The 26,071-nt window shown below is 34.5% G+C and overlaps 1 protein-coding gene across 1 annotated transcript in view; it reads left to right on the forward strand.

Annotated features, from left to right (window-relative positions):
• GCC2 (GRIP and coiled-coil domain containing 2) overlaps positions 1-26,071 on the forward strand; it is a 99,353-nt gene that overhangs the window by 8,064 nt on the left and 65,218 nt on the right. The window contains exons 5-13 of the mRNA XM_054592012.1: positions 1,547-1,651; positions 3,155-5,617; positions 6,294-6,366; positions 9,007-9,107; positions 9,204-9,302; positions 19,100-19,219; positions 19,665-19,829; positions 20,127-20,231; positions 20,882-21,044. Of these exons, the coding sequence (XP_054447987.1) occupies positions 1,547-1,651; positions 3,155-5,617; positions 6,294-6,366; positions 9,007-9,107; positions 9,204-9,302; positions 19,100-19,219; positions 19,665-19,829; positions 20,127-20,231; positions 20,882-21,044 (3,394 nt within the window). The remainder of the gene's footprint in view (positions 1-1,546; positions 1,652-3,154; positions 5,618-6,293; positions 6,367-9,006; positions 9,108-9,203; positions 9,303-19,099; positions 19,220-19,664; positions 19,830-20,126; positions 20,232-20,881; positions 21,045-26,071) is intronic.

Genomic DNA, 26,071 nt, shown 5'->3' on the forward strand with positions numbered 1-26,071 from the left:
CTTAATTTATCCATTTTAAACATTTAGGTATTAACTTCCAGTTAAAGCAAGCAAAACTTTAGCCATCTTTCACAATGAGTTCTTCTTTACAAATGGTCAGATTTGTGCTCTCCTCATGCTCTAATTTGTTGTGGTTGTTCTCTAGTAGGTTCATTGCAGTTTTCTTAAGACATGGCCTTTTACCCTGGTCCTGTGAATTTCTATACTGCTTTTCTGTGTTGGTCCCCCTGTTTGCCAGGTCCTGTGTCATTCACCTTTTTGGTTAACCCTCTCATTTTGGTGGTATAGCATGCCCTTCTGTAGCTTCCTAAGAATGGATGCATGGGAGGAATGTTTTTGTCATATTACATATTAAAATCCCTTTGTTTGAATAATAGGTATAACTTATATAGAACTAAACTTTGTGCATCTGTGTATTTTTTAAAGCAATAAAGTTTTCCTTTGTGATTTCACATAAGTTTATTGGTAGACAATTCAAGGGGATGGTGGACTAATGTTTACTTAGGATTTTAACATTCATCTACACTTTAACATTAAGGATTAAACTTATATTTGTGATTAAATGGGTCTGTGATTTTCCTGTCTGTGAAGTCCCTGGGTATGGGAATCAAGTTATACTAATTTTGTATAATAATTTGGAAATTCTTCTTGCTTTTTGTTTTGTCTGACAAGTTCATATGTAATTGGGATAATCTATTCTTTTAAAATGTGATGCAACTCACCAGTAAAACTATCTGTTTCTCCTTTTTCTTTGGTAGACAATTTTAAATAACTGGTTTTATTTTTAAGTAGATATAATGTTAATAATGCTGTATAATTATTTTTCTTGAGTTAGTAAAGTTATATTTTTCTAGAAGTTTTTATTTCAGTTTTCAATATTATTGCCAAATAATTGTTCATAATACTCTCTTTATTAAGCTCTGATTTACATGTAGATACTTTTCCCTTTTTATTTATAATGTTTTTATTACTTCAGGCCTCCCTTGAACAATCTTGCTAGAGGTTGTCTGCTTTGTTAGCTTTTTTAAAAAGAACTGACCCTTGAATTGTTAATCTTCATTTTATTAACTTCCTTTCCTATTTAATTTCTGCAGAGAATAAACCTGTCTTTGCGGGAGACAGGACAACAGGACATGGGTAGATTCCTTACCTATTATTCTAACCACTCCCTATTCATACTGTCACCCAATCTCCAGTTTTTGAACACCATATATATCATACCTTCCTCAACAATATCTTGTGCCTTTAGTTCCTATAATTCTCTAAAAAGTATTTCTAGTTCTCACAAGTGTTTCTCTGTGTAGGCCCTTAGGTTGTAGCTTTCTTCCTCTAATTCAGTTTCTCCTTTCACTTTCAGTTTTCCAAAAATATGTTGAAATTTCTCTTATTCTCATATCTTTTCTCCCTTCTCTTTGTTCTTATCTATATACCTTCTTAAATTTGTTATTCTTACTTTAGTATTGTTTGGGAAAGATGAGATAATTATGCATATGGTCAATCCACAATTTTTAACTTGAGGCAAACAAATCATCTTGTTTCGAAACAGGCATTGACTGAACGTCTAGATACTATTCTTCTGGAAAAGGCAGAGACTGAACAACACTGTCTTTCTCTGAAAAAGGAAAATATTAAAATTAAACAACAGGTTGAGGTAAGGCAATATTTTAATTTTTTTTATTAACTTATATAGTGTGGTCATGAGTTTTAGACCTAAGACCTTAGAAAGCTGATTTTAACAATTTACAAATAAGGAAACAAATTTATATTTAAAAGGAAAAATAACATAAATCACTCAGCTGCACATAGACAGAGTGTGGGGGACCCCATCCCACGAAGTCCCCTGGTTTGCTGTGGATGAAATAACGAGTCATTCCATACACCAATTGCCTGTCAAGTAAAGAGGGGGGCAATTCCCTCTAGTGGGGAATTCCCTGAGCCCTTCTCTGAAATGGCTTTTATTGAGAATGATATGTGCAGGGGTATACAGCATACATGCAAAGCTTATCAATCCACATCAGAGGGCTATAGATAACAATAAGAGGAATACATGGATCAGCCTTGGGTTAGGGTCTGTTAGACATACTGATGCCAGATGATTATTAAATTAAGGTTCAGGGGCTCGGGAATATTTTCTCCTGCTTTAAGACTAAACACTTGATTTTTCCTTATCAGGACAGGGCGAAACAGAGCAAGCTTCAGTAAATATAACGCATTCTTTAGGCCAGATTTCCCAGGGTACCCCCAGTGCCAGTATGAGGTCCTGTCTGCCACCCAGCATTTCCGGTTTTCCAGCCAAGACTTTCAGGCCCTTTCAAGGCCTGGCTCACGCAGGCCTACAATTCCCAATACCACAGAAAGTGGTCCCCAACAGCAGAGCTAACATCTCTTTGTAGCATTGTTTAATCTTCCTTGTTGCTAATGTCATTCTTTAATAAAAATGAAAGAAAAATAGTTATTTTATGGAAAAGTGTTTATTCAAGTAATTAGAGTCTCACAAACACTCTGTATACTCTATATACTATTACCTGCTCAGTTTGAGGATATTCAGTTGCCTCTTGGGACTGGGCAAATTTCTCCGAAAAGTGTTTTATTAATCTACTCAGAAGATAGTCATTAAAACCTTGTGACTTAATACAACTTACATAATTTGTCCTTTAAAAAAAATTCAGACGTTTCCGCCCTGGCCTGGTGGCTCAGTTATTTGGAGTATTGTCCTCAAACACCAAGGTTGTGGGTTCAGTTGCTAGTCGGGCACACACGAGTCAGCAAATGAATGAATAAATGAGTGGAACAACAAATTGATGTTTATCTTTTCCCCCCTCCCTCCTTCCCTTTCTCTCTCGCTCTCTCACTCCTTCCTTTCTCCCCCTCTACCTTCCTCCCTCTCTCTTGCAAATAAATTTCAAAAAAAGAAAAGAAATTTCCTAGCTTTTAGTTATTACTTTGGATAATATTAGTACTGCTGATATATATTGCCATACTTAAGGTAGTCAGAACCTAAGTAGAACTCTTGGAATATCAGTATCCTGTTTCTCAATGTATCTTTCTGCTCATTTCTCTTTCTCTCTAGATAGCTTGTGGATAATACTTTTTGTGAGGGTAGGGGTTTTTTTAGTCTTAATTAAATAATTTTGTGTGCTTATTTTTATAATAGGATTCTGTAACTAAGATGGAAAACATGCACAAGGAATTTGAACAATCACAAAAAAACTGTATGAAACAAATTGAAAATTTGAAAAATGAATTAATGGAAGTACATTTCAGACATAATGAAGATAAAGCTAGATTGAAAAAGGAATTAGAAGAAGCAAAAAAACAATTAGAACAACTTAAATTTCAGAGTGACTGTGAAGATAATGTTAGAAAACTACAAGAAGAGATTCAGAAAATTAGGCCAGCCTATGAGGAGCAAATTTTATATCTACAAAAGCAGTTAGAAGCTGCCACGAATGAAAAGGAGCAAGAAATTACTCATCTCCAAAATGTCATTGAGGCTAATTTTCAACATTACCAAAAAGATATTAATAGTTTACAAGGAGAACTTATGCAGCTCAAAGCTACATACCAAGAAGAGGTGAAAAAATTAATGTGCCAGTTAGCAGCATCTGCTGAAGAACATGAAGCAGAAGTAAATAATTTAAACCAGCTAAAGGAGAACTTAGTCAAACAATGTGAGGCAAGTGAGAAGAACACACAGGAGAAATGTGAATGTGAATTAGAAAACTTAGGGACAGCCTCAAATGCAAACCAAGAAAATCAGATGTGTTCTTTGCTCTTACAGGAAGATACTTTTGTAGAACAAGTAGTAAACGAAAAGGTCAAACACTTAGAAGATACCTTAAAAGAACTAGAGTCTCAACATAATATCTTAAAAGATGAGGTAATTTATATGAATAATCTTAAATTAAAACTTGAAATCGATGCCCAACATATAAAGGATGAGTTTTTTCATGAACGGGAAGACTTAGAATTTAAAATTAATGAATTATTACTAGCTAAAGAAGAACAGAGCTGTGTAATTGAAAAATTAAAATCTGAGCTAGAAGATTCAAATAAACAATTTTGCTATACTGTAGAACAGCATAACAAAGAAGTACAGCATCTTCAGGAACAACATCAAAAAGAAATATCAGAGCTACATGAGACATTTTTGTCAGATTCAGAAAAAGAAAAATTAACATTATTGTTTGAAATACAGTGTCTTAAGGAGCAATGCGAAAACCTACAGCAAGAAAAGCAAGAAGCAGTATTAAATTATGAGAGTTTGCGAGAGATTATGGAAATTTTACAAACAGAACTAGGGGAATCTGCTGGAAAAATAAGTCAAGAATTTGAATCAATGAAGCAACAGCAAGCATCTGATGTTAATGAACTTCAGCAGAAGCTCAGAACTGCTTTTAACGAAAAAGATGCTCTTCTTGAAACTGTGAATCATCTCCAAAGAGAAAACGAAAAGTTGTTATCACAAAAAGAACTTGTACCAGAACTGGAAAATGCCATAAAAAACCTTCAAGAAAAGAATGAAGTGTATTTAGTTAGTCTAAGGCAGAGAGATTCCATGTTACAAGAATTTGAAGCAAAGATAAGTTCTCTTGCTGAGGAAAAAGATGATTTCTTAAGTAAAATAAAAAATTCTCATGAAGAGATGGATAACCTCCACATAAAATGTAAGAAGGAAGAAAGATTAATTACAGAACTTAAGGAGAAAGTGCAGCAAACTACCCAGTACAACAGTGAACTAGAACAAAAGGTAAATGAATTGACAAGAAGACTAGAAGAAACTTTAGAAGAAAAGAATCAAAGTAACCAAAAACTTGAAAAGCTTCTGGTTCAATTGAAAACTCTCTCTGAAGACCAGGAAGCACTGTCAACTGAAATGAAGTCTCTTTATGAGGAAAACAATAGACTAAGTACAGAAAAGAATCAGTTGAGTAGGGATTTGGAAGATCTCCTGTCTCAAAAAGAAGGATATTTTATGCTTAAGGAACACATTTCTGAATTAGAAAAGAAACTTCAGTTAACACTTGAAGAGAGAGATAATTTAAGTAAACAGTTTGAAAGTGAGCAAGTTCAGAAGTTATTTGTCATAACTCAGTTGTATGGTTTTCTTAAGCAAATGGAGTCCGAAGTTTCAGAAGAAAATGAAGAGCAAGATGTTGCAAATGTCCTACAAGCCGTAGGTAAATCCTTAGCTAAAATAAATGAGGAAAAACACAATTTTCTTTCTCAATATGATAAAAAGATAGTAGAGTTAGAAAAAAATATTAAGTGCCTTCAAGAGGTAAATAAAGTTCAGTGTGAGGAACTTAGGTCTTTACTAAGAGACTATGAACAAGAGAAAGTTCTCTTAAGGAAAGAGTTAGAAGAAACCAAATCAGAAAAAGAGGCCCTGCAGTCTGATATTCTAGAAATGAAGAATGCTAATGAAAAAACAAGGCTTGACAATAAGGAACTTTCAATTCAGGTTGAAGAAATGTCGAAAAATTTGCATAGCAAAATTGAAATTCATAATGAAAAAGAAAAATCTTTTATAAAGGAACTTGAAAACCTAAGGGTAGCACTGCAACAAAAAGAGTCTGAATTGCAAGAAGTAAAAGCAGAGTTGATATTATTAAAGGTACTATTAATTTGTATTATATTGATTTAAGTAAATTCTTAGTTCCTGTTATAAACTCTAGAAAATTTGTAAAGTTGTTTATACTTTGATGTCAAATAAATTATTAGCATTTAAGCTCAAGTGGGAAATTTCTGGAAAAATACATTAAACTTTTCCATGCTGTGTATTCTGTTATCACATTGATGGCTTTTGGCTTAAGATCATTTTAGAATTATGATCTTACGTAAGATTAAATGATTAAAGAGTTAAATGTTTTGGTCAGTATTGTATAACTTAACAGCAAAACTGCAAGTAAACTTGAAAAATTTGAATTTCATTCTTATGTGATGGACATATTACCTTAAAGAACACTATTGAACAAAACAGGCAGTAGTGGTAATTAGCTAAAATTTTAGATTTTTCTTAAAATTTGTGACATGATAAATTAATCAGTTAATCTTTTTCTTATGTATTTGATGTGTGTCAGGTTGTCTATCTTGGCTTTGGACGCTACTGTTTGTTTATAGTAAATGCTATTCTGTGTAAGTCAGTATTATCTGGTCTATCAAGGGAAGAAAAAGACTGTACACCAAACTGCTTTTTGTATGAATTCTTCAATAATTATTTTCTCATGCTTAACATTATGGCCAGTTCATCATCAGAAATGATTCTGTTTTTCTCCCCCTATAAAACCTAGGATTGCTTAGAGAAATCACCTTTGGTAAAAAATGACCAACCACCTTCGGTAAAAGAACTAGAAGAAAAAATAGGTAAGTAGTTTTGCATATACTGTCACAATTATACAAATTCTTAGTGTTAAAATAGATTGGGAAATAGTAGCCAATTAATGAGTCTTTAAATCATAAAGCTGTCTCTTAATGTCCCCATTCTTGCCTCTCTGCCATCTGTTTGCTTTTCCTTTTAAAACTTAACTTTCTTTCTAATCCAAGCAGAGGACTGATGTGATTTTATGTATGAATAATTCCATGATTGTTTTGGATATTTTACTTTGCAAAGTATTTGAATGCCCAGATACCTAGGCACTAGTAATAGAAAGGTGATAAAGATACAGACCATGTCTTCAAAGAGCTTATTGCCAGAGGGGACTGTTAATACAGTAGTTTGATGCGTGCGCATGGTACAGTGCCAGTACAAAAAGTAACTACCTGTTTTAAGTTAGTAAAACATCACAGGATAGGCTGTACTTTTCTTCTGTCTTAAAGAATGAAAAATTTGTAACAAGAGGAAAGATATTTTAGCAACAGGAAATGGCAGTTACTTGTATGTTAACATATATAACATCCAGTCCATTCTGGAAAGATCCTGGAAAGGCCGAAGTCTGAGCATAGAAGCACCAGTATCACATGCAGAGGAGTTGGGACTTTATTTTACCCATTTATTATTCACAGTAACATTATAGGGTAGCTTTTTTAAAGATGAAGAAACAAATACTTAGCATTATGTAATATGCCCATAATTCTTCATTTTAGTGCCCACTTAGATTGGCAGAGGAAATGGGAGAGAGTAGTTGAAAGAGTTTAGAATGACTCCCAATTTTCTGTAATGGATGATTGGGGCAAGTCAGGTTAGGGAGATCATCCACTCAGTTTTAGATAAACTAAGTGTAAATACTAATGCAAGTGGAGATGTCAAACAGACTGCTAACTATGCAAATCTGAAACTGAGAAAAGCTAGCTCAGAGATAAAAAATTTGTAATCGACATAATAGTTGGCATTAAAAGCCATGAGATTGAGATCACCAAGGAAATGAGTGTAGGGGGAAAAAAAAAATGAGGACCAGAGACAGTTCTCCATCGTTTAAAATCAGAAAGATAGAAACAGCAAAAGAGATTGAGAAGGATCAGCCAATGAGGCAGGAAGACCCAGAGTACAGAAAGTCTTGGAAACTAAGGCAAATGAAGTGCAAGTGAAGGAAATATTTCAAGAGGGAAAATGGTTGACCATAGTGAATGTTATGATAGGTCAAGTAACATCGGTATGAAGAACTGACCATTGGACTAAGCAACCTAGATGTCAGTAATAACTTGGCAGTAACAGATCCCATGATATGCCAAAGCCAGAGCCTGATTAAAATGAGTTCAAGAAGCAAATGGAGGAAGAGAAATTTGAGAGCATGTATAAGCAACTTTTACAAGGCGTTTTGCTGTAAACCAAAGATGAGATGGGACAATATCTAGAAGGAACATGTGGTTTGCCTTTTTGCATGTGTGTATGATGTTTCACCTATCCTGTTGTGATCTCTCTGCAACCCTCTTTGACTGTTTCCGTTATGTATTCCTGACCTTGGTCTCTTGATATTTTTCTTGTTGTATGTTTATAAATTGGAAAAAAACTAATAGAGAAGGAGATATGCTGCACAAAAAAAGGGAATGGGGGGAATTGCTAGACTGATGCCTGAGTAGGTGAGAAGATATAGAATGAAATGCAGAATATAAACAGTTGGCCTGTGCCAGACACACACACACACACACACACACTCTCTCTCTCTCTCTCTCTCTCTCTCTCTCTCTCTCTCTCTCTCTCTCTCTCTCCATCTGAAGCAGCCAGACAAAGAGTGTATATGGGGACAGGTGCAACTAAGTTAATAAGTGGGAAAGTAGGGATATAACTTCAAGTCATAACTGAAGTTAAGCAATGATACCATCAAGAAGTAACATGAAACAGTGGCATTTATATAGGGAAGACAGATGAAGCTTTTAAGGGGAGAGATCAAGATTGGACCTATAGAACATACTATAGGTTTAGTCATAAAACTAAGACCCACCAACCAAGAGGAGTGTGCCTAGGGAGCATAAATACCTAACTTCATCTGGTATCTCTTCTATTTGATCCTTCTTTCCAAATTACCACCTAAAATCTTGGCATACTTGTGTTTCAGTGAGTCTTCTCAGGTTAAAAGTGTCCCAACAGCGTCTCCAATTCCTAGACACTTTTGAAACGGGTTTTTATTTTAAAGGCTATTTTGGAGAACTGAAGAAAATGGAAATTTTTTACATTGTTTGCCTCACTTAGATAGGGAATAATTAAGCTGTCACTTAATAAAAATACATACTGCCCTGTCCCAGTAACTCCACTGGCCAGAGCATCATCCAGATGCACCAAGATTGTGAGTTCAGTCCAGTTGGGGCACATTCAAGAGTCAACCAATGAGTGCACAAATAAGTGGAACACCAAATTGATGTTTTTCTCTCCCCCTTGTTCTGTCTCTCTAAAATTAATAAATTTTTTAAAAATAGATATTAATGTTTTTGGTACTTTATTTTAATTACAAATTGCAGATTTTGTGTTCCAGATTAAAGATCAATTTCTAAGGCTAAAATAAATAATTTGAATGTTTTCCCTTTTTTCCTTTTGAGTTCATATATAATCTATTCATTTTATGTTTTTAGAATATCTAGAAAAAGAATCCAAAGAGAAAGAGGAGAAAATAAATAAGATAAAACTAGTTGCTGTGAAAGCAAAGAAAGAGCTAGATTCCAGCAGAAGAGAGGTAAGGTGACTTAAAAATTCAAGATTAAAGAACCTTATGTTTTAGAAAAACAAGTTTTTCAGTTCATAAAAACTTTCTATTGTATATTTAAAATAGACCCAGACCCTAAAGGAGGAACTCCAATTTGTTCAATCAGAAAAGGATCAGTTGTCTACTTCCATGAGAGATCTCATTCAAGGTGCAGAAAACTATAAGGTAAAAAGTTATTTTAATAAGAATTTATATTTGTGACCTCTAAGTTAGGAAATATACTAGAAACATGAAACTTTTGTACATAACACAATTACCTTGTGTTTTTTAGTAAGTAGTTTTTACTATGTTTTTGTATGATGTGTTATCATTCTAGGGTCAATATTTTAAACAGCTAAGCTTTAAATAGTGCCTTATTTTTTTTAACTAAAATTCCATTTTGAGGTTTCATAATAAAATTGGTAACAATAAAAGATGGCTATTATTACTGTTATTATTTAATATTGTTTTGGCCAAAGGAATAAAACTGAAGCTTAAATAGCAGGTCTGACAAGAAAATGAAAGCATTATTACATGGAGGTAATATGCCTCTCTACCTAAATAACCTGAGACTGTATTTAAAAAATATAAGAATTAAAAATGGGAGTACAACAAAATTACCGAATGCGAGATAAATACCATTGTATTTCTGTGCCTATTTATTCAGTAAATATCTTTACAGCTGGGCTGAGTTTTGAGTGCTGGTGAGATGGTGGTCAACCAAATAGACTAAGTTACTGCCCTCTTAGGACCTACATTCCAATGACAGTAACAAACAGAAAAAAAACCCCACAAAATACAAACTATATAGAAAAGTAAAGGTAGATAGGGAGAAGAGAGTGAGCCATAATCAAGTGGGATTTAATTGAAAGAAAAAAACCCCAAAATAGCCTAAAATAAAATTTTCGGAAGAACTTTAGTGAGAAAATTTGGTACTAAATGAGAAAACTGCAAAACATACAGGGTCTAGCACAAATAACACCCCTTTTTCATTACAAAATCATCACCATGTATTTCTGTAACATAATATCACACTCAGGTACACCATATGATAGGTGAAATGTTCAAATTAAAACTATAAATTATTATACCCATATTATTGCCCTACCAACTACACTCAAACAGGCCTTACTTCTGCCAGACCCTGTATATAGGATGACTGAGTATTATCTGAAATATTAGTTCTCAGTTTGGTTTACAAATTTGAAAACAATTTCGCTAAAAATTCTAGGGTTTTTTGGTAGGGTGATCCTGACAAGCTAGCAAAAAGTGAAACATGACATCTTGCTCTAGCAGACAATAAAATTTATTACAAAACTACAATAATGTGATATAGTTCTTATGTAAAAATAAAACAGATTAATGTAACAGAAAATATAGAGGCTTATGCATAACAACAGGCACTTACAGGACAGGCTTTTTTATGCACTTTACATATCTTATGGCACTTAATTGTCAAAAAAAACCCCAAAAGGAAGTATGTTATTAACATTGCCAATTTACAAGTGATGAATCTGAGGTTCAAAGAGATTAAGGGACTCAAGGTCACAGAACAGGTAACATAGCAGAGGTAGGATTGGATTCAGGCAGTCTGATTTTAGATCTGTTCTTTCACCAAATAAGCTATACTACTACGGTGAGATTTGAAAACACAGAAACCAATGAAGAGAGAATTAAAAAGCTATTTCAGAAATATCTACTTAGATTTTTACTTAATTCCGTACACCAAAGTAAATTCTGGATAGGTTAAAGAGTATTGTCAAAATAAAAATGATTTTTTAAAATATAGAATAAAATACTGACTCACTAGACTTCAGAATATGAAATACTTTTCTAAACTTAAAAGCAATTAAAGAAGTTACAAAGGGAAAAATACTGAACTATACAAAATATAAAATTAGCATGAAAATATGATAAGGGATTAGTTTCCTTAATATATACAGATATCTCATAAATCCATTTTTAAACACACTTATTTGAAATTTATATATGACTTATCTTTTATGAGCTATTAGGAGCTTGCTTCTGTACATACCAGTTTATTAATTTTCTCCAGAGGTAGATCAGGTATGCCAATATATTTGTTTAAAATGTAGATTTCAAAAGACTGAACACAAGAAGAATGAATATTCAATAACTATGAGATAAGTATAAAAGGTATAACATGCGTAATGAGAATGCCATAAGGAAAGGAAAGAGAGAAGGGAACAAAAGAAATATTTCATACCGTAGTGACTGAGAGTTTTCCCAAATTAACATCAGATACCAAACCTCAGATCCAGGAAGCTTGGGAACACCAAGCATAATAAACACCAAAAAATTCACACCTAGGCATATAATTTGTAAACTTCAGAACATCAAAGATTTTAAAAATCCTGGAAAAAGCCATAAGAGGAAAAACACCTTACCTGTAAGAATTGCATCCAACTTCTGGTCAAGATTCCAGCACAGGTAACGGTGGCACTCATATCCTCCCACAGCCACATCAAAATCACAACTAAATTATAGAACAACCATCATTTAGAACCACCTGAAATCTGGCTGAATGAAAGTCCTGCAACTGGGGAATTAAAGCAGAAGCCACATCAAGACTGGTAGGACAGAGACACGGAATCAGCTGGTCCTTCACCCACATGTGGTGGATAAAAATCGGGAGGAATATCTCAGTTTTGGAGGTCCCCCAAGGAGCAAAGGGTTCCAGTACCAAACCTGGTCCTCCAACCCAGGATTCCAGTGCCGGAAGAGAAGTTCCCCTAATTTCTGACTGTTAAAACCAGTGTAGGTTGAGGCTGAGTGAGACAGACTTCTGCAGTCCAGGGCAGTTTCTCCTAAAGGGCCTGCACATACACTTACTCAGACTTATTTGCTCTGAACTCTAATGCTAGGCAGTACTTCAAGATGCACCAGAGACATACAAGGAGGAACTGCATAGTCTGGCCTCAGAGTGAGAGTCAGGGGGCCAGCTTTCTCCCAGAAAGAAGAGCTGGCAGAGGCAATTATTCCTTTAATGAGCCCCCCTCCACCACAGAGCAGTCAGGTGGGCTACATATCAAGAGTCCATCAAGCTGGTTCATACTGTTTGTCCTGTCCTGCTAATTCCCTTAGGACCTGCCCCACCCAACTTTTGGACCCACCCAAGTGGTTGCCAGTGGCTTTTCCATAAGAATGGCTTGTCTCCTGCTTCAGATTTTTCTAAAATCTCTCAAACACACAGCTCCTGGCCTTAGCATGCCCATACCTCTTACTAAGTGACCCCAACCCTGGAACTAGCAGCAGACAGCCTTGTTTCATAGCTTGGCCTCACCTTGGCAACTCCATGCCCAGCACAAGAAGTAGCCATCTGCAGATCTCTTTGTAGCTTATGCTGGGTGGGCTCAGCATACAGAATACCAGAACACCGGTGGAGGCTGACTTTGGCCTGCACCTCTTGGGCAGCCTCAGAGCCAGTGCACCCAGTCAACAGCTTCAGACCACATTGAAGCACAAGCAACCAACCACCTCCACAAGTGACACACTCCAGGAGAGGATTCAGCAGGCACCAGAACCCAGCTGAAATAAGTCCTGCTCTGTGGGATGGGCCCCTGCACAGGTGATCCTATATGGCAGTCCACCTGGGACAATGCCAAACATACCAACATTCACATGATGGAGGTGCCAGAAGGAGAAGAGAAAGGCCAAGAAATTGAAAATCTATTTGAAAAAAGCACAGAAGACATTCTTAACTTGGTGGGAAATAGACATACAAGTCCAGGAAGCACAGAGAGTCCCAAACAAAATGAACACAAAGAGGCCCACACTAAGACACACCATAATTAAAATGTCAAAGGTTAAAGACAAAGAGAGAATCTTAAAAGCAGCAAGAGAAAAGCAGTTAGTTACCTACAAGGGAGCTTCCATAAGAGTGTCAGCTGATTTCTCAACAAAAACTTCACATGCTGGAAGGGACTGGCAAGAATTATTCAAAGTAATGAAAAGCAAGGACCTAGAACCAAGATTACTCTACCCAGCAAAGCTATCATTTAGAATCAAATGACAGATAAAGAGCTTCCTAGACAATAAAAAACTAAAGGAGTTCATCACCACGAAATCAGTATAGATAAATAGACATATCTCTTCTTTAAGAAAAGATTAAAATCTGAACAATAAGAACATCACTCAGCAATTGAATCTATAAACCAAAATAAAGAAGCAGAACAGAAGCAGACTCATAGATACAGAGAACATTTTGACAGTTACCAGATTGGAGGGGGTTGGGAGGATGGGTGAAAAAGGTGAATGGATTAAGAAGTACGTATTTGTTGTTGCAGAATAGTCATGCAGATGTAAAGTGCAGCATAGGGAATATAGTCAATAATATTCTAATAACTGTGCATGGTGTTAGATGGGTGCACGATTTATCAGGTTGACTACTTAGTAAGTTATGTAATGTCTAATCACTGGAGTTTACACCTGAAACTAATATAATAATGTATGACACCTATAATTGAAAAATTCAGAAAATTATTAAAGATAAATTTAAATGAAGTATTCCATCCAACCTCTCAGAAACCATACAAGAAATGAGTGTGGAATGAAATAAATTGTTGAGAGAAAAATATTCATTAACTAGACTTCTGTGCCTGCAAAATTATCCTCCAATAAGTGAGGCTGAAATAAAGACTTTATCAGATAAACTGAGGGGATTAGTCGACATACCTTTCAACAATTGTTAAAAGTTCTTTAGAGAGAAGGAAAACAATGCATGTCAGCCCACAACAGGCATACTGAAGAAGAACAAAGTGGGAGAATTAACACAATATAATTTCAAGACTTATAAAGCCACAGCAATTAAGATTGTGGTACAGCTGAAAGAATAGATAGATCTATGGAACAGAATAGAAAGCCTAGAAACAGACCTATATGGATATAGTCAACAAATCTTTGGCAATGGAGGAAAGATAATCTTCAACAAATGGTGCTGGAACAAGTAGACATCCACATGCAAAAAAAAAAAAAAAAAAAGTATCTAGCCCTGGCCACGTAGCTTAGTTGGTTAGAGCATTGACCTAATACACAAAGTTTGCACGTTCAGTCTGGTCAAGGCACATACAAGAAGCAACCAATGAATGCATCAATACATAAAACAACAAATCAATGTTTTTCTCCTCTCTCTCTCTTCCTCTCTTTCTCTTTCTCTCCCCCATCCTTCTCTCTCTCCCTTCCCACCTCCATCTCCTTCTCCCTCTCCCTCTTCCTTTCTTTCTCTAGATCGAGTAAAAATTTTTTAGAAAGTCAATAAATTTATTAAAATAAATCTAGACTTTTAACCCCGCAAAAATTAACTCAAAATGGATCAGAGAGCTAAATGTAAAACATAATGCTATTAAACTCCTCGAAGATAACACAGGAAAAAACCTAGATGACCTTGGGTATGGCGATTGCTTTTAAGATAGATTATTATAGGCATGACCCATGAAAGAATTAATAAACTGTACTTAATTAAAATTTTTCTGTGTTAAAGTTAACATCAAAAGAATGAGAAGCCACAGACCAGAAGAAAATATTTGCAGAGGACAGGTGTCTGATAAAGGACTATTCTCCAACATACATAAAGAACTATTAAAACTCTACAATAAGAAAACAAAACAAAACAAAAAAACCCTGATTTTAAAAGTGGGCTGAAGTCCTTAACAGACACCTCACTAAAGAAACTAGACAGGTTGCAAATAACAATATGGAAAGATACTCCATGTCATATATCATCAGGGAAATGCAAATTAAAATGAGATACCAATTAGAATGGTCCAAATCCAAAAAGACAACACTACCAAATGTAGGCAAGGATATGGAGCAACACAACTCTTTTGTTGCTGGTGGGAAGGCAAAATGATGCAGCCACTTTGGAAGAAATTTGGCAGTAGCTTACAAAACTAAACATACTCTTACTATATGATTTAGCAGCCATGCTCCTTGGTATTTACCCAAAGGATTTGAAAATTTGTATCCAAACAAAAACCTACACACAGATGTTTGTAGCAACTTTATTTATAATTACCAAAACTTGAAACTAATCAGATGGCCTTCTAGATGAATGGATAAATAAACCATGGTACATTTAGACAATTGAATATTACAGTCATGCACCACATAACATATGATGATGGTCCCATAAGATTATAATGGAGCTGAATATCCTGTAAGAAATAGAAGAATATGTGGTTCAGAAGGATTTTTTTTTTCCCTGATGGGAGCAATATTGTGGGGCTTGGCATTAGATTTACTCACAGCACCTCAATTTTGAGTGCACCAGTTACTCCTAGTGACTAACCTGTTTCAGATAACAGGAGCCTATCCTCCAAATGCTATGTATTCAGGGGGCATTACAGCTCTCTTAGATCTAGCTTGATGGTTTTCAGGGCCTACTGCTGTAAATTCTTTGTTGAGGACTTAAGATCTTGTACAGTGACAGAGATCCAGAGGAGCTCTGGATTGACAAGGATTGAGTGCCACTCGCACTTTAGGAAAAGCTTTTGGTGGTAGTGTGGAGCCAGCCTGTCCCTGTTCTTTGGAAATATTTTCAGGTCTTAATGATGTAAAGCATAGATAAATTTTATTCTATCAGTTCAATCCCAGAAAGAGCTCTTTGTGCTAGATTGGGTTGATGGAACTAAAAACAAACTTCCAGAGTCAAAATACTGAATCCTCAGTTCTATGCCCTCTCCATGTTAAATACCCTCTTTTTTTTGTTTTTTTTTTTTATGGATACCACAAAGCTACTTGACCCGACCACTGCTCCAGCATGCAATAGCCAAAACCACATTGCCATGACAATTCCTATGTTCCTTTATCTCCCCATCTTGATTTCTTATTCCTACTGATCTTCAGGCCATCTTTCCTTCCTGACGTTATTATGGCCTATGCCTTTACTAGCCAGCTTTTCCTCTGTATTTCCAGTCATTACAGCACATATCCCTGTTCATGGAGCAGCACTGACACCTTTATGTTTTAGTTTTGACTCTCCAGTGGAAACAGGTAAAGGGCTTTTGGGACAGTATTTATAAAGTCTACCAGATTTTACAGTAATGTCATAGGACTTCATATTCACTTACCATTCACTGACTGACTCACTCAAAGCAACGTCCAGTCCCCTAAGCTCCATGAGTGGTCATGGTAAGGACCCTGTACAGGTGTAACATTTTTAAATCTTTTATACCATATTTTTATTATACCTTTTTTATGTTAGATACACAAATATTTACTATTGTTACAGTTGCCTACAGTACTAAGTACTGTAACATGCTATACAGGCTTATAGCCCAGGAGTCCAAGTGTACAGTAGGTTAGACCATCAAGGTTTAGGTAAGTACCTCCATGATGTTCCTGCAGTGAAAGCACCTAATGCATTTCTCAGAACATATTCCCATCAGTAAGTGATACATGATTGTATTCAGCACTAAAATAAGCTATCAAGCTCTGAAAAGACTTTGGAGAAACTTAAATGTGTATCACTACTAAATGAAAGAAGCCAATAATGACAGATCTATATAATGTATAATTCCAACTCTATGATGTTTTGGAAACAGCAAAACTATGGAGACAGTAAAATAAATAATCCATGGTTCTAAGGGCTTGTAGAGGGAAAGGGATGAATAGGTGGGACACAGGATTTTTAGGGCAGTGAAACTGCTCTGTAATAGTGAATACATGTCATTATACATTTGTCCAAACCTATAGAATGTACAGCACCAAGAATGAAACCTAATGTAAACTATGGACTTTGAGTGAGGATGTTGTTCATCAATGATGAGTCAATGTAGGTTTATCAGTTGTAATAAATTTATTACCCTGGCAGTGAATGTTGATAATGAAATAGTTCTGCATTGGAAGGAGAGAGGGAGGAAGGGAGGGAGAGTGGTAATGGAAATTCTCTATACTTTACCCTCAGTTTTGGAGAGAACCTAAAACTGCTTTTAAAAATAAAATCAGTTAAAACATTTTTTAAAGTAGATTTTATAGTTATAAAATTTTTCCCAATATTTTAGTAAGTTGGAGATCCCATTTGTGATGAAACAACAGGATTTAGGTCAAAACAGAGGTACTCATATGTTTAAGAATGATGATCACTTTTAGTAAAAACAGTCATATAAATAAGCTCCATTACATTCCTCAGGGAGCATCACTGTTAAGATGCTGAGTAAATTTGTAGGTTACTTATGAATTTAGCTAGATAGTTTCTTTTCAGTGTTTATATTACTTACAATAATAAGTTTTACCAGTATTTTTTAAAGAGATCTGAATGTGCAACAGTTCTGAAGTTACAGTAATCAGTTATTATTCATTTGCTTAGAAGTATCAGCATACCCATCACAGAAAGAAGATTGTTGCATGTATGGCATAAATTTTTTGTTCCAAAGCTATTGTTAGGAATAATATATGAGAATTTCCTGTAGGGGTCCATTATTTACTAGAGTCAGCCTTGGTATAGCAATTCAATATTTGCAGCTATTCACAGTTATTAGAACCATATGAGTAAAAACAAAAATGACCAGTCTAAGAGGTCATTTTTGTTTTTACTCATTAGTCTTTGATTTTTGGAGTTAGATCCACATAAATAAAAAACAAGGATGGCATCTATGGAAAAGAAGGCATGATTTCTCAGCCCCATATTTATCTATGCCAGGAAGTATCAGAATCCTCAAATAAACATGGACAAATTTACGAGCTAGATTCTACATGCCCAGTTCCTGCCTTTTGCCAATTACTAAATGGGTAGAATGTAAAATAGAAATTAAGATTCTAACAGTAACCAGTGTAAACAATAATTGATAATGCATAGGCCCTGGCCGGGTAGCTCAGTTTGTTAGAGTGTCATCCTGATATACCAAGGTTGCGGGTTCAATCTTGGGTCAGGCACATAAAAGAGTCAACCAACGAATTCATAAATAAGTGGAACAACAAATCTCTCTCCCTCTCTCCCTGTGTTCCCCTCACCCTCTCTCACCCTCTCCTTCTCTCCCCCTCCTCCCTCTTTCCCTCCCTGAAATCAATAAATAAAACAATTTTTAAAAAATAATGAACTATGCATAAATCAGAATTAGAAACAAAATTAGATTTGGTTAAGAGTAAGAATTGGCAAGGAAAAACATAAAATTGCCATGCATGAGACCACCAGAGGAGCCTGAGAAGGTGGATCCAAGGATTCAAGAGGTCCAGAGCTGGATGAAGGTCACTTTTCTGGGTTCCCAAAATAAACTCTCAAAGAAAACCCAGAAATATTTTCTTAGTTATTTTGCATACAAATTCATTTATGTGAAGGCGAACAACCAGTAGTTGTCCAGGAACAAAGGCAACAAAGGATTTAGAAAATGGGTGAGAGAGGAAAAACTATAGATAATCTGGAAACAGTGAGTCTCATTTATGTGTTTTTGGAAGTAACCTGATTGGCTGGTAGGTAGCAAAAAGGTCAGTCTGGGCATTCTGTCCCTGAATAGGGGGCAACTGGGAATATCAAAAAAAATTCAGTTGGTTTCCAAGTATTTAGAAAATACTGAATTTTTTGCCATAAGATTAGAGTCTGTATTTATATAACATCTTCTCATGGTTTTCTGTTAGCACCTCTACTTTATATTAGAGTAGGCCTGAAACATTTCATCATCAGGCGGAAATAATAAGTGACCATGTTAAACTTTTTCTCCTTAAATTTTGTTTATACTTCAGAAGTTTATTTTTGTTGATGACTCAAGTATTTGACTTGGAAATATATCGTATACATTTAAAATCCTCTTTCCCTTTCACAGATCACCTCCTACTTAAAATCATCTGTATTATACTTATTTTATTATATAATGCCAGTTAGATATTCTGTCAAATGTTGAATTGAGACAAATATTTAAGCTTCAAGAATGGACTCATAAACCTTATATCAAAATGGCTTGATGATTTAGTGTGACTGGTTGAATGTATCATAATATCCTAAAGGTAAATTATTTTGTCTTTTATTGAAGAATCTTTTACTAGAATATGATAAGCAATCAGAAAAGTTGGATATAGAAAAAGAGCGTGCTAATAACTTTGAGCATCATATAGAAGAACTTACAAGACAATTAAGGAATTCAACTTTTCAGGTAATGTGCAGACATGAACACTTTTTTTAGACATGAAAATTTTAATAAGTAAATTTCAATTTCAGTATTTTTGTATAAAATAAAATTAAATACAGAGACAGAAACTTAATTTCATTTTCTTTTCCCGCCCTGTTGGGGCAAAAACTAGCAATTACTCTATCTTACTTATTGCTCTAATCTGAATGCCCCTGGAGTTTTTGTATTATTTTTGCCTTTTCCTCTTCCAGTGTTCCTGGTCCCTTGTAATGTTTGCCAAATTAATATCAATGACGATCATGTCTAAAACTTATCCTCAATTTAACACTGTCATTCTTTGGAATATATTTTGAAATCTTCTTTGAAATTTTTTTATACTATACCAACATTCTCATTAGTGTATCATTTTCTTCTTCCACTCCTGTATATTTTATGTGTGTTTATAGCAATGAATCATTTGTCATTTTAGTGTGAAAAATTAAATTCTGATAAAGATGATCTCCTGGCTCTTGTTGAAACACTGCAATCTAATGCCAAGTTATTAGAAGAACAGATTTTAGAAATCCAAAAAGCAAAAGCAATGGCAGACAAAGACTTGGAAGCTGAAAAACTTAAGAAAGAGCAAAAGATAAAGGTAAAAACAGTCTAGTGGGATTAATTTATATATTAATGTTTTTTTGTCAAGGTATTATTTAAAAGATGGAAAGATTAACCAGCAGCATTTTGTGAATACAGCAGCGTTCATTAATTTCTTAATGTGTGCTATGAATTTGAGAATCCAAACAATGATTTTTGAGTGTAGATTGTTTTAATATTGAAAGATTTCAAGAATTTTGTATTTTATTATGTCAGATTTATAATTTCCTTCAAATACCTTTGTTTTAATGTTGGTTGTCTTGGGGTGGGGTGGCATTTTTATTTCTAATTTTAGGAGCATGCCAGTTCTGTAAAGGAACTCGAAGAACTTCAGCTACAACTTCAAAAGGAAAAGAAACAGCTACAGAAAACCATGCAAGAATTAGAGCTGGTTAAAAAGGTAAAATAAAACATCAGACTCAAAACTGAAGTCAGTATTTATATTTGTTAAACTATTCTATAAACATTGAAAAGAAATGTTCCAAAAACAATATTAGTTGGTACTAAATTAATCATTTATAAATTGCTTGCCTCAAAATACTAAAAATATAACTTACTTTTTTGAGTGCCTATCCCACCAGAAGAATCTAAGCTCATGAATTACTAGATTTTGGTGTGATATTTTATTTTTGTATCTGGTCGTTTTATGACAAATGAAGGTTTCATATCAAAAGTTGAAATTTATAATTACAACTTCGGCTTACTTTTCTCAACTTTTTTAAAGAGGAGCCTAAAATAAAAGGTACTATACAAGCTGCTTAAAATATTAGTGTTTGTAAATACGAGCCTAACAAGAGAAGAATTACCAATTATAATGAGATATGATGAAACTGAGGAAATTGGATTAAACTATTAGAAAGTACTTTGAAATTACAAAATAGAAAGTACCCGACTTCTTGTTTCATTATTATATAAACTTTATTTCAGAAAAGCATAATAGAATCTATTTATTCCTATGGCATCATTTTAGCAATTTTACAAATGAAATTAACTTATCTAGTGTTTTGTGGATCTTTTTATAATATTAAATTTATATTATAATACATGCAGGATGCGCAACAAACTACGTTGATGAATATGGAAATAGCTGATTATGAACGTTTGATGAAAGAACTAAATCAGAAGTTAACAAATAAAAACAGCAAGGTAGAAGATTTGGAACAAGAAATAAAAATTCAAAAACAAAAGAAAGAAACCCTGCAAGAAAAATTGAGTGAGTAAAATACAGTTCATTTTAACTGAACAATAATTTCATCATAACAGAATATAGTGGAGCAACATTAATTTATTTCACCAGTTTTTGACTGCCAGCCAGATGTTTCACACAGTGCTAACCATTATTAAGGACCTGAAAGGTTGTAAAACCATTTGTGGTTCAGACGTTTACAGTCCATTATGGTGCATAATGTATTCACTTAAACTTTTAAGTACCTGCTGTGTGAGTAATACAAAGATAAAAAAGGGTCTTTGTCAATGATTTTTTGATTGTCAGCAGAGTGGGATAATTTAAATAGCAGTGAAATTTTTTTTAAGGTGTCTATATTCAATTTTATCCATAAAGTAATTTCTAATATAAGCATCTAAAGCTATAAGTATCCCTGAAAACCTAGCTTGTTCAGCTATATCCCCCAGATTGATGTGTTGTGTTTTTATTTTAATTCAGCCCAGAATATTTTTTAATTTTCTCTGCATTTTTCCTTTGACCCATGGTTTATTTAGAAGTGTGTTGTTTAATTCCTGACTACTTAAAGGAATTTTTAGATGTTTCTGTTAATGATTTCTCATCAAATTCTTTTGTAGTTAGAGAACATACTCTGTATGATTTTGTCCTTTTAAATTTATTGAGTTTTGTTTTATGGCCCAGAATATGATTTCTTTGCATAAGTATTCCTCATCCACTTGAAAATAATGAATTAGACTGTATTAGTCATTAGATTGTTCTATCTAATTAATGTCAATTAAGCAAGTCAGTTGACAGGGTTAAGTTTTCTATATCCATAGTGATTTTCTGACTACTGTTCTACCAAGTACCGAAAAAATTATATTGAATTCTCTGACCATAATTCTGAATTTCTTTTTGGTGCTATCAGGTTTGCTTCATGTTATTTAGAAACTCTGGAATTAGCTCCATATACATTTAGTATTGTTAGTCATTTTTAGTGATTTGATCTCTCTATTGTGAAATGTTTTCTTTTTTATCACTTTTTTGTAGTCCTTTTTCTAAAGTCCACTTTGATATTAATATTAATATAACCATTCCTCCTTTCTTTCGTTTCCTATTTACATGGCATATCTCTTCCCATTCTTTGGCTTTCAAACTGTGTAAATCTGCAGTGTTTCTTTTATTTATTTTTCCTAGCTTTTGCATTTTTTTTTAAGATTTTATTTATTTATTTCTTAGAAGGAAGGAAGAAAGAGAAGGAGAGAAACATGGTTGTGTGACAGAAACATTCATCGGTTGTCTCCCGCACGCCTTCAACTGGGCATGTTGACCAGGGCAGCATGCAACCCAGGCATGTACCCTGACCAGGAATTAAACCCACAGCCTTTCAGTTTACAGGCCAGTGCTCAACCCACTGAGCCACACTATCCAGCATTATTTAATAGACCAAGTTATTTTTTTATTCTATTTATTTTAACTTTTATTCTATTAACTTTTGTATTGTTTTTGCTGTTACAGTTGGCCCAATTTTCCCATCACCACCCTACATCCCGCCTCCACATTTCCAGAGTCAGTCCCCACACTGTTGCCCATGTCCATGGGTCCTTCATATATGTTCTTTGACTAATCCCTTCCCCTTCTTTGCATCATTACCACCTCCCCCCTTTCTTCTGGCAGCTTTCAGTCTGTTCCCTGTTTACATGTCTCTGGTTTTGTTTTGCTTGTTAGTTTATTCTGTTCATTAGATACCTCTTGTAAGTGAGATCATATGGTATTTGTCTTTCACCGACTGGCTTATTTCATAGAGCATAATACTCTCTAGTTCCATCTATGCTGTCAGAAAGGATAGGAATTCTTTATTCTTTCTTTGTGCTGAATAGTATTCCATTATGTTTACGTACCACAGTTTTTCAAACCATTCACCTACTGATGGGCACTGAGGATGTTTCCAACACTTGGCTATTGTAAACAGCACTGCAGTGAACATTGGGGTGCATAAATTCTTTTGAATTGATGTTTCAGGATTCTTAGGGTATATTCCAGGCAGTGGAACTGCTGGGTCAAAAGGCACTTCCATTTTTAGTTTTTTTGAGGAATTCCGTACTGTTTTCCACAGTGGTTGTACAAGTCTGCATTCCCATGAACAGTGCACTAGGGTTCCCTTTCCTCCACATCTTTGCCAGCACTTGTTTGTTGACTTACTAATTAAAGCCATTCTGACAGATGTGGGGTGATATCTAATAGTGGTTTTAATGTGCATCTTTCTGATGGCTAGTGAGGTTGAGCATTTCTTCATATATCTATGGGCCCTCTGTATATCCTCCTTGGAAAAGTGTTTGTTTAATTCTTTTGCCCATTTTTAAATTGGATTGTTTGTCTTCCTGATGCTGAGTCATATGAGTTCTTTATATATTTTGGAGATTAAACCTTTGTCCGATGTATTATTGGCAAATATATTTTCCCATACATTTGGTTCCCTTTTCATTTTGATGATGGTTTCTTTAGGGTACAGAAGCTTTTTAATTTGATGTAATCCCATTTCTTTATTTTTTCCTTTAATTCCCTTGCCCTAAGAGACATATTAGCATAAATATTGCTACATGGGATGTTTGAAATTTTCATATATTTTTTGCTCAGACTTTTTATGGTATCACAACTTAATATTTAAGTCTTTTATACATTTTAAGTTTATTCTGGTATATGGTGTAAGTTGGTGTTCTAGATTCATTTTTTGGCATGTACCAGTCCAATTCCCCAAAAACCATCTGTTGAAGAGGCGATTTTTACTCCATTGTATGCTCCTGCCCCATTTATGAAAAATTAATTGGCCATAGAGACATGGGTTTATTTCTGGCCTCTCTAGTCTGTTCCATTGATCTTATGCCAGCACCAGACTGTCTTGATTACAGTAGCCTTGTAGTATAGTTTGGTATCAGGTATTGTGATCTCTCAAACAGTGTTCTTGTTTCTCAAGGTTGCTGTGGCTATTCTGGGTCTTTTTTGATTCTATATAAATTTTTGAAGTATTTGTTCAAGATCTGTGAAATACTGCTTTGGGTAGTATGGACATTTTAATGATGTTAGTTCTTCCAATCCATGAACTGGGTATATGTTTCCATTTGTTTGTGTCTTCCTTAATTTCTTCCTTCAGTGTTGTATAGCTTTCCGAGTATGGGTCTTTTACCTCCTTGGTTAACTTTATTCCTAGGTACTTTATTTTTTTGTTGTTGTTGTTATAGTAAATGGGATTTTTTTCTTAATTTCTGTCTCATTTTATTGTTGGTGTACAAAAATGCCATCAATTTCTGAATGTTGATGTGATATCCCACTGCTTTGCCAAATTCACTTATTAAGTTGAGCACATTCTGGTGGAGCCTTTAGGGTTTTCCTTGTGCACTATCATGTCATCTGCAAACAACGACAATTTTACTTCCTCCTTTTCAATTTGGATGTCTTTTATTTCTTCTTGTCTGATCACAAAGGTTAGGACCTCCAGTATTATGTTGAATAAGAGAGGTGAAAGCAGACTCCTTTGTTTTGGTTCTGATTTTAAGGGAAATGCTTTCAGTTTTGCTCTTTGAGTATGATGTTGGCAGTAGGTTTTTCATATATGGCCTTTATAATGTTGAAGTATGGTCCCTCTATTCCCAATTTGCTGAGTGTTTTTATCATAAATGGGTGCTGGATTTTATCACATGCTTTTACAACATCTATTGATGTGATCACGTGATTTTTGTCCTTCATTTTGTTTATGTTATGTATCACATTTATTGGTTGGTAAATTTTCTCCCATCCTTGCAACCTGAAATAAATTCCACTTGATCATGGTGTAAGATGTTTTTAATGTTTTATTGGATTTGGTTTGCTAGTATTTTGTTGAGGATATTAGCATATATGTTCAACAGAGATATTGGCCTATAATTTTATTTCTTTTTGTGTCATTACCTGGCTTTGGAATTAGGATAATACTGGCCTCATAGAAAGAGTTTGGGAGTCTTCTCTGTTCTTGAACTTTTTGGAATAGTTTGAGAAGGATAGGTGTTAGTTTTTCTTTGAATGTTTGGTAAAATATGCCTGTGAATCCATCTGGTCCAGGGCTTTTGTGTGTCTGTAGTTTTTTGATTACTGCTTCAATTTCGCTAGTTGTTGCTGGTCTATTCATGTTTTCTGCTTCTTCATGATTCAACTTTAGAAGATTCTGTGTTTCTAGAAATTTATCCATTTCACCAAGATTGTCAAATTTCTTTACATATATTTGTTCATAGTAATTTCTTACTATCCTTTGTATCCTATAGTCAGTTGCTACCACTCCCCTTTCATTTCTAATTTTATTTATTTGGATCCTCTCTTTTTTTTCTTGATGAGAGTGGTTAAAGATTTGTCAATATGGTTTATCTTTTCAAAGAACCAGCTCCTGGATTCTTTGATCCTTTGAATTGTTTTTTTTTTCTTTAAGCTATGTGTCATTCGGTTCTGCTCTGATCTTGATTATTTCCTTCCTTATACTCTCCCAGGGCTTGCTTTGTTGTTGTTTCTCTAATTCTTGAAGCTGGAGGGATAGGTCATTTATTGGAAATATTTTTATCTTTTTGAGGCAGACCTGTATTGCTATGAACTTCCCTCTCAGAACTGCCTTCACTGTGTCCCATAGGTTTTGGGTTGTTATGTGTTCATTTAAATTTGTTTCCAGAAGCTTTTTGATTTCTTCTTTGATCTCATTATTGACCCATTCATTATTTAATAGAATGCTATTCAATCTCCATGAGTTTGAATGCTTTTGAGTTTTTTCCTTGAGGTTGGTTTCTAGTTTCAAGTCATTGTGATCTGGGAAGATACTTGTTATGATTTCAATTTTCTTGTATTTGTTGAGGCTTGTTCTGCGTCCTACCATATTGTTTATCTTTGAGAATGATCCACGTGCATTTGAGAATAATGTATATTTTGCTTCTTTGGGGTGAAATGTTCTTTAAATATCAATTAAGGCCATTTGATCTAGAGTGTCATTTAATGCCACTATCCTTGTTGATTGTAAAGTGTTTCTTTTACATAGTATGTAGTTGAGTCTTGCTTTTCTCTCC

The sequence above is a fragment of the Pteronotus mesoamericanus genome, unplaced genomic scaffold (genome assembly GCF_021234165.1).
Source record: "Pteronotus mesoamericanus isolate MK-2021 breed Mesoamerican mustached bat unplaced genomic scaffold, CSHL_Meso_final scaffold_31, whole genome shotgun sequence".
NCBI lineage: Eukaryota > Metazoa > Chordata > Mammalia > Chiroptera > Mormoopidae > Pteronotus > Pteronotus mesoamericanus.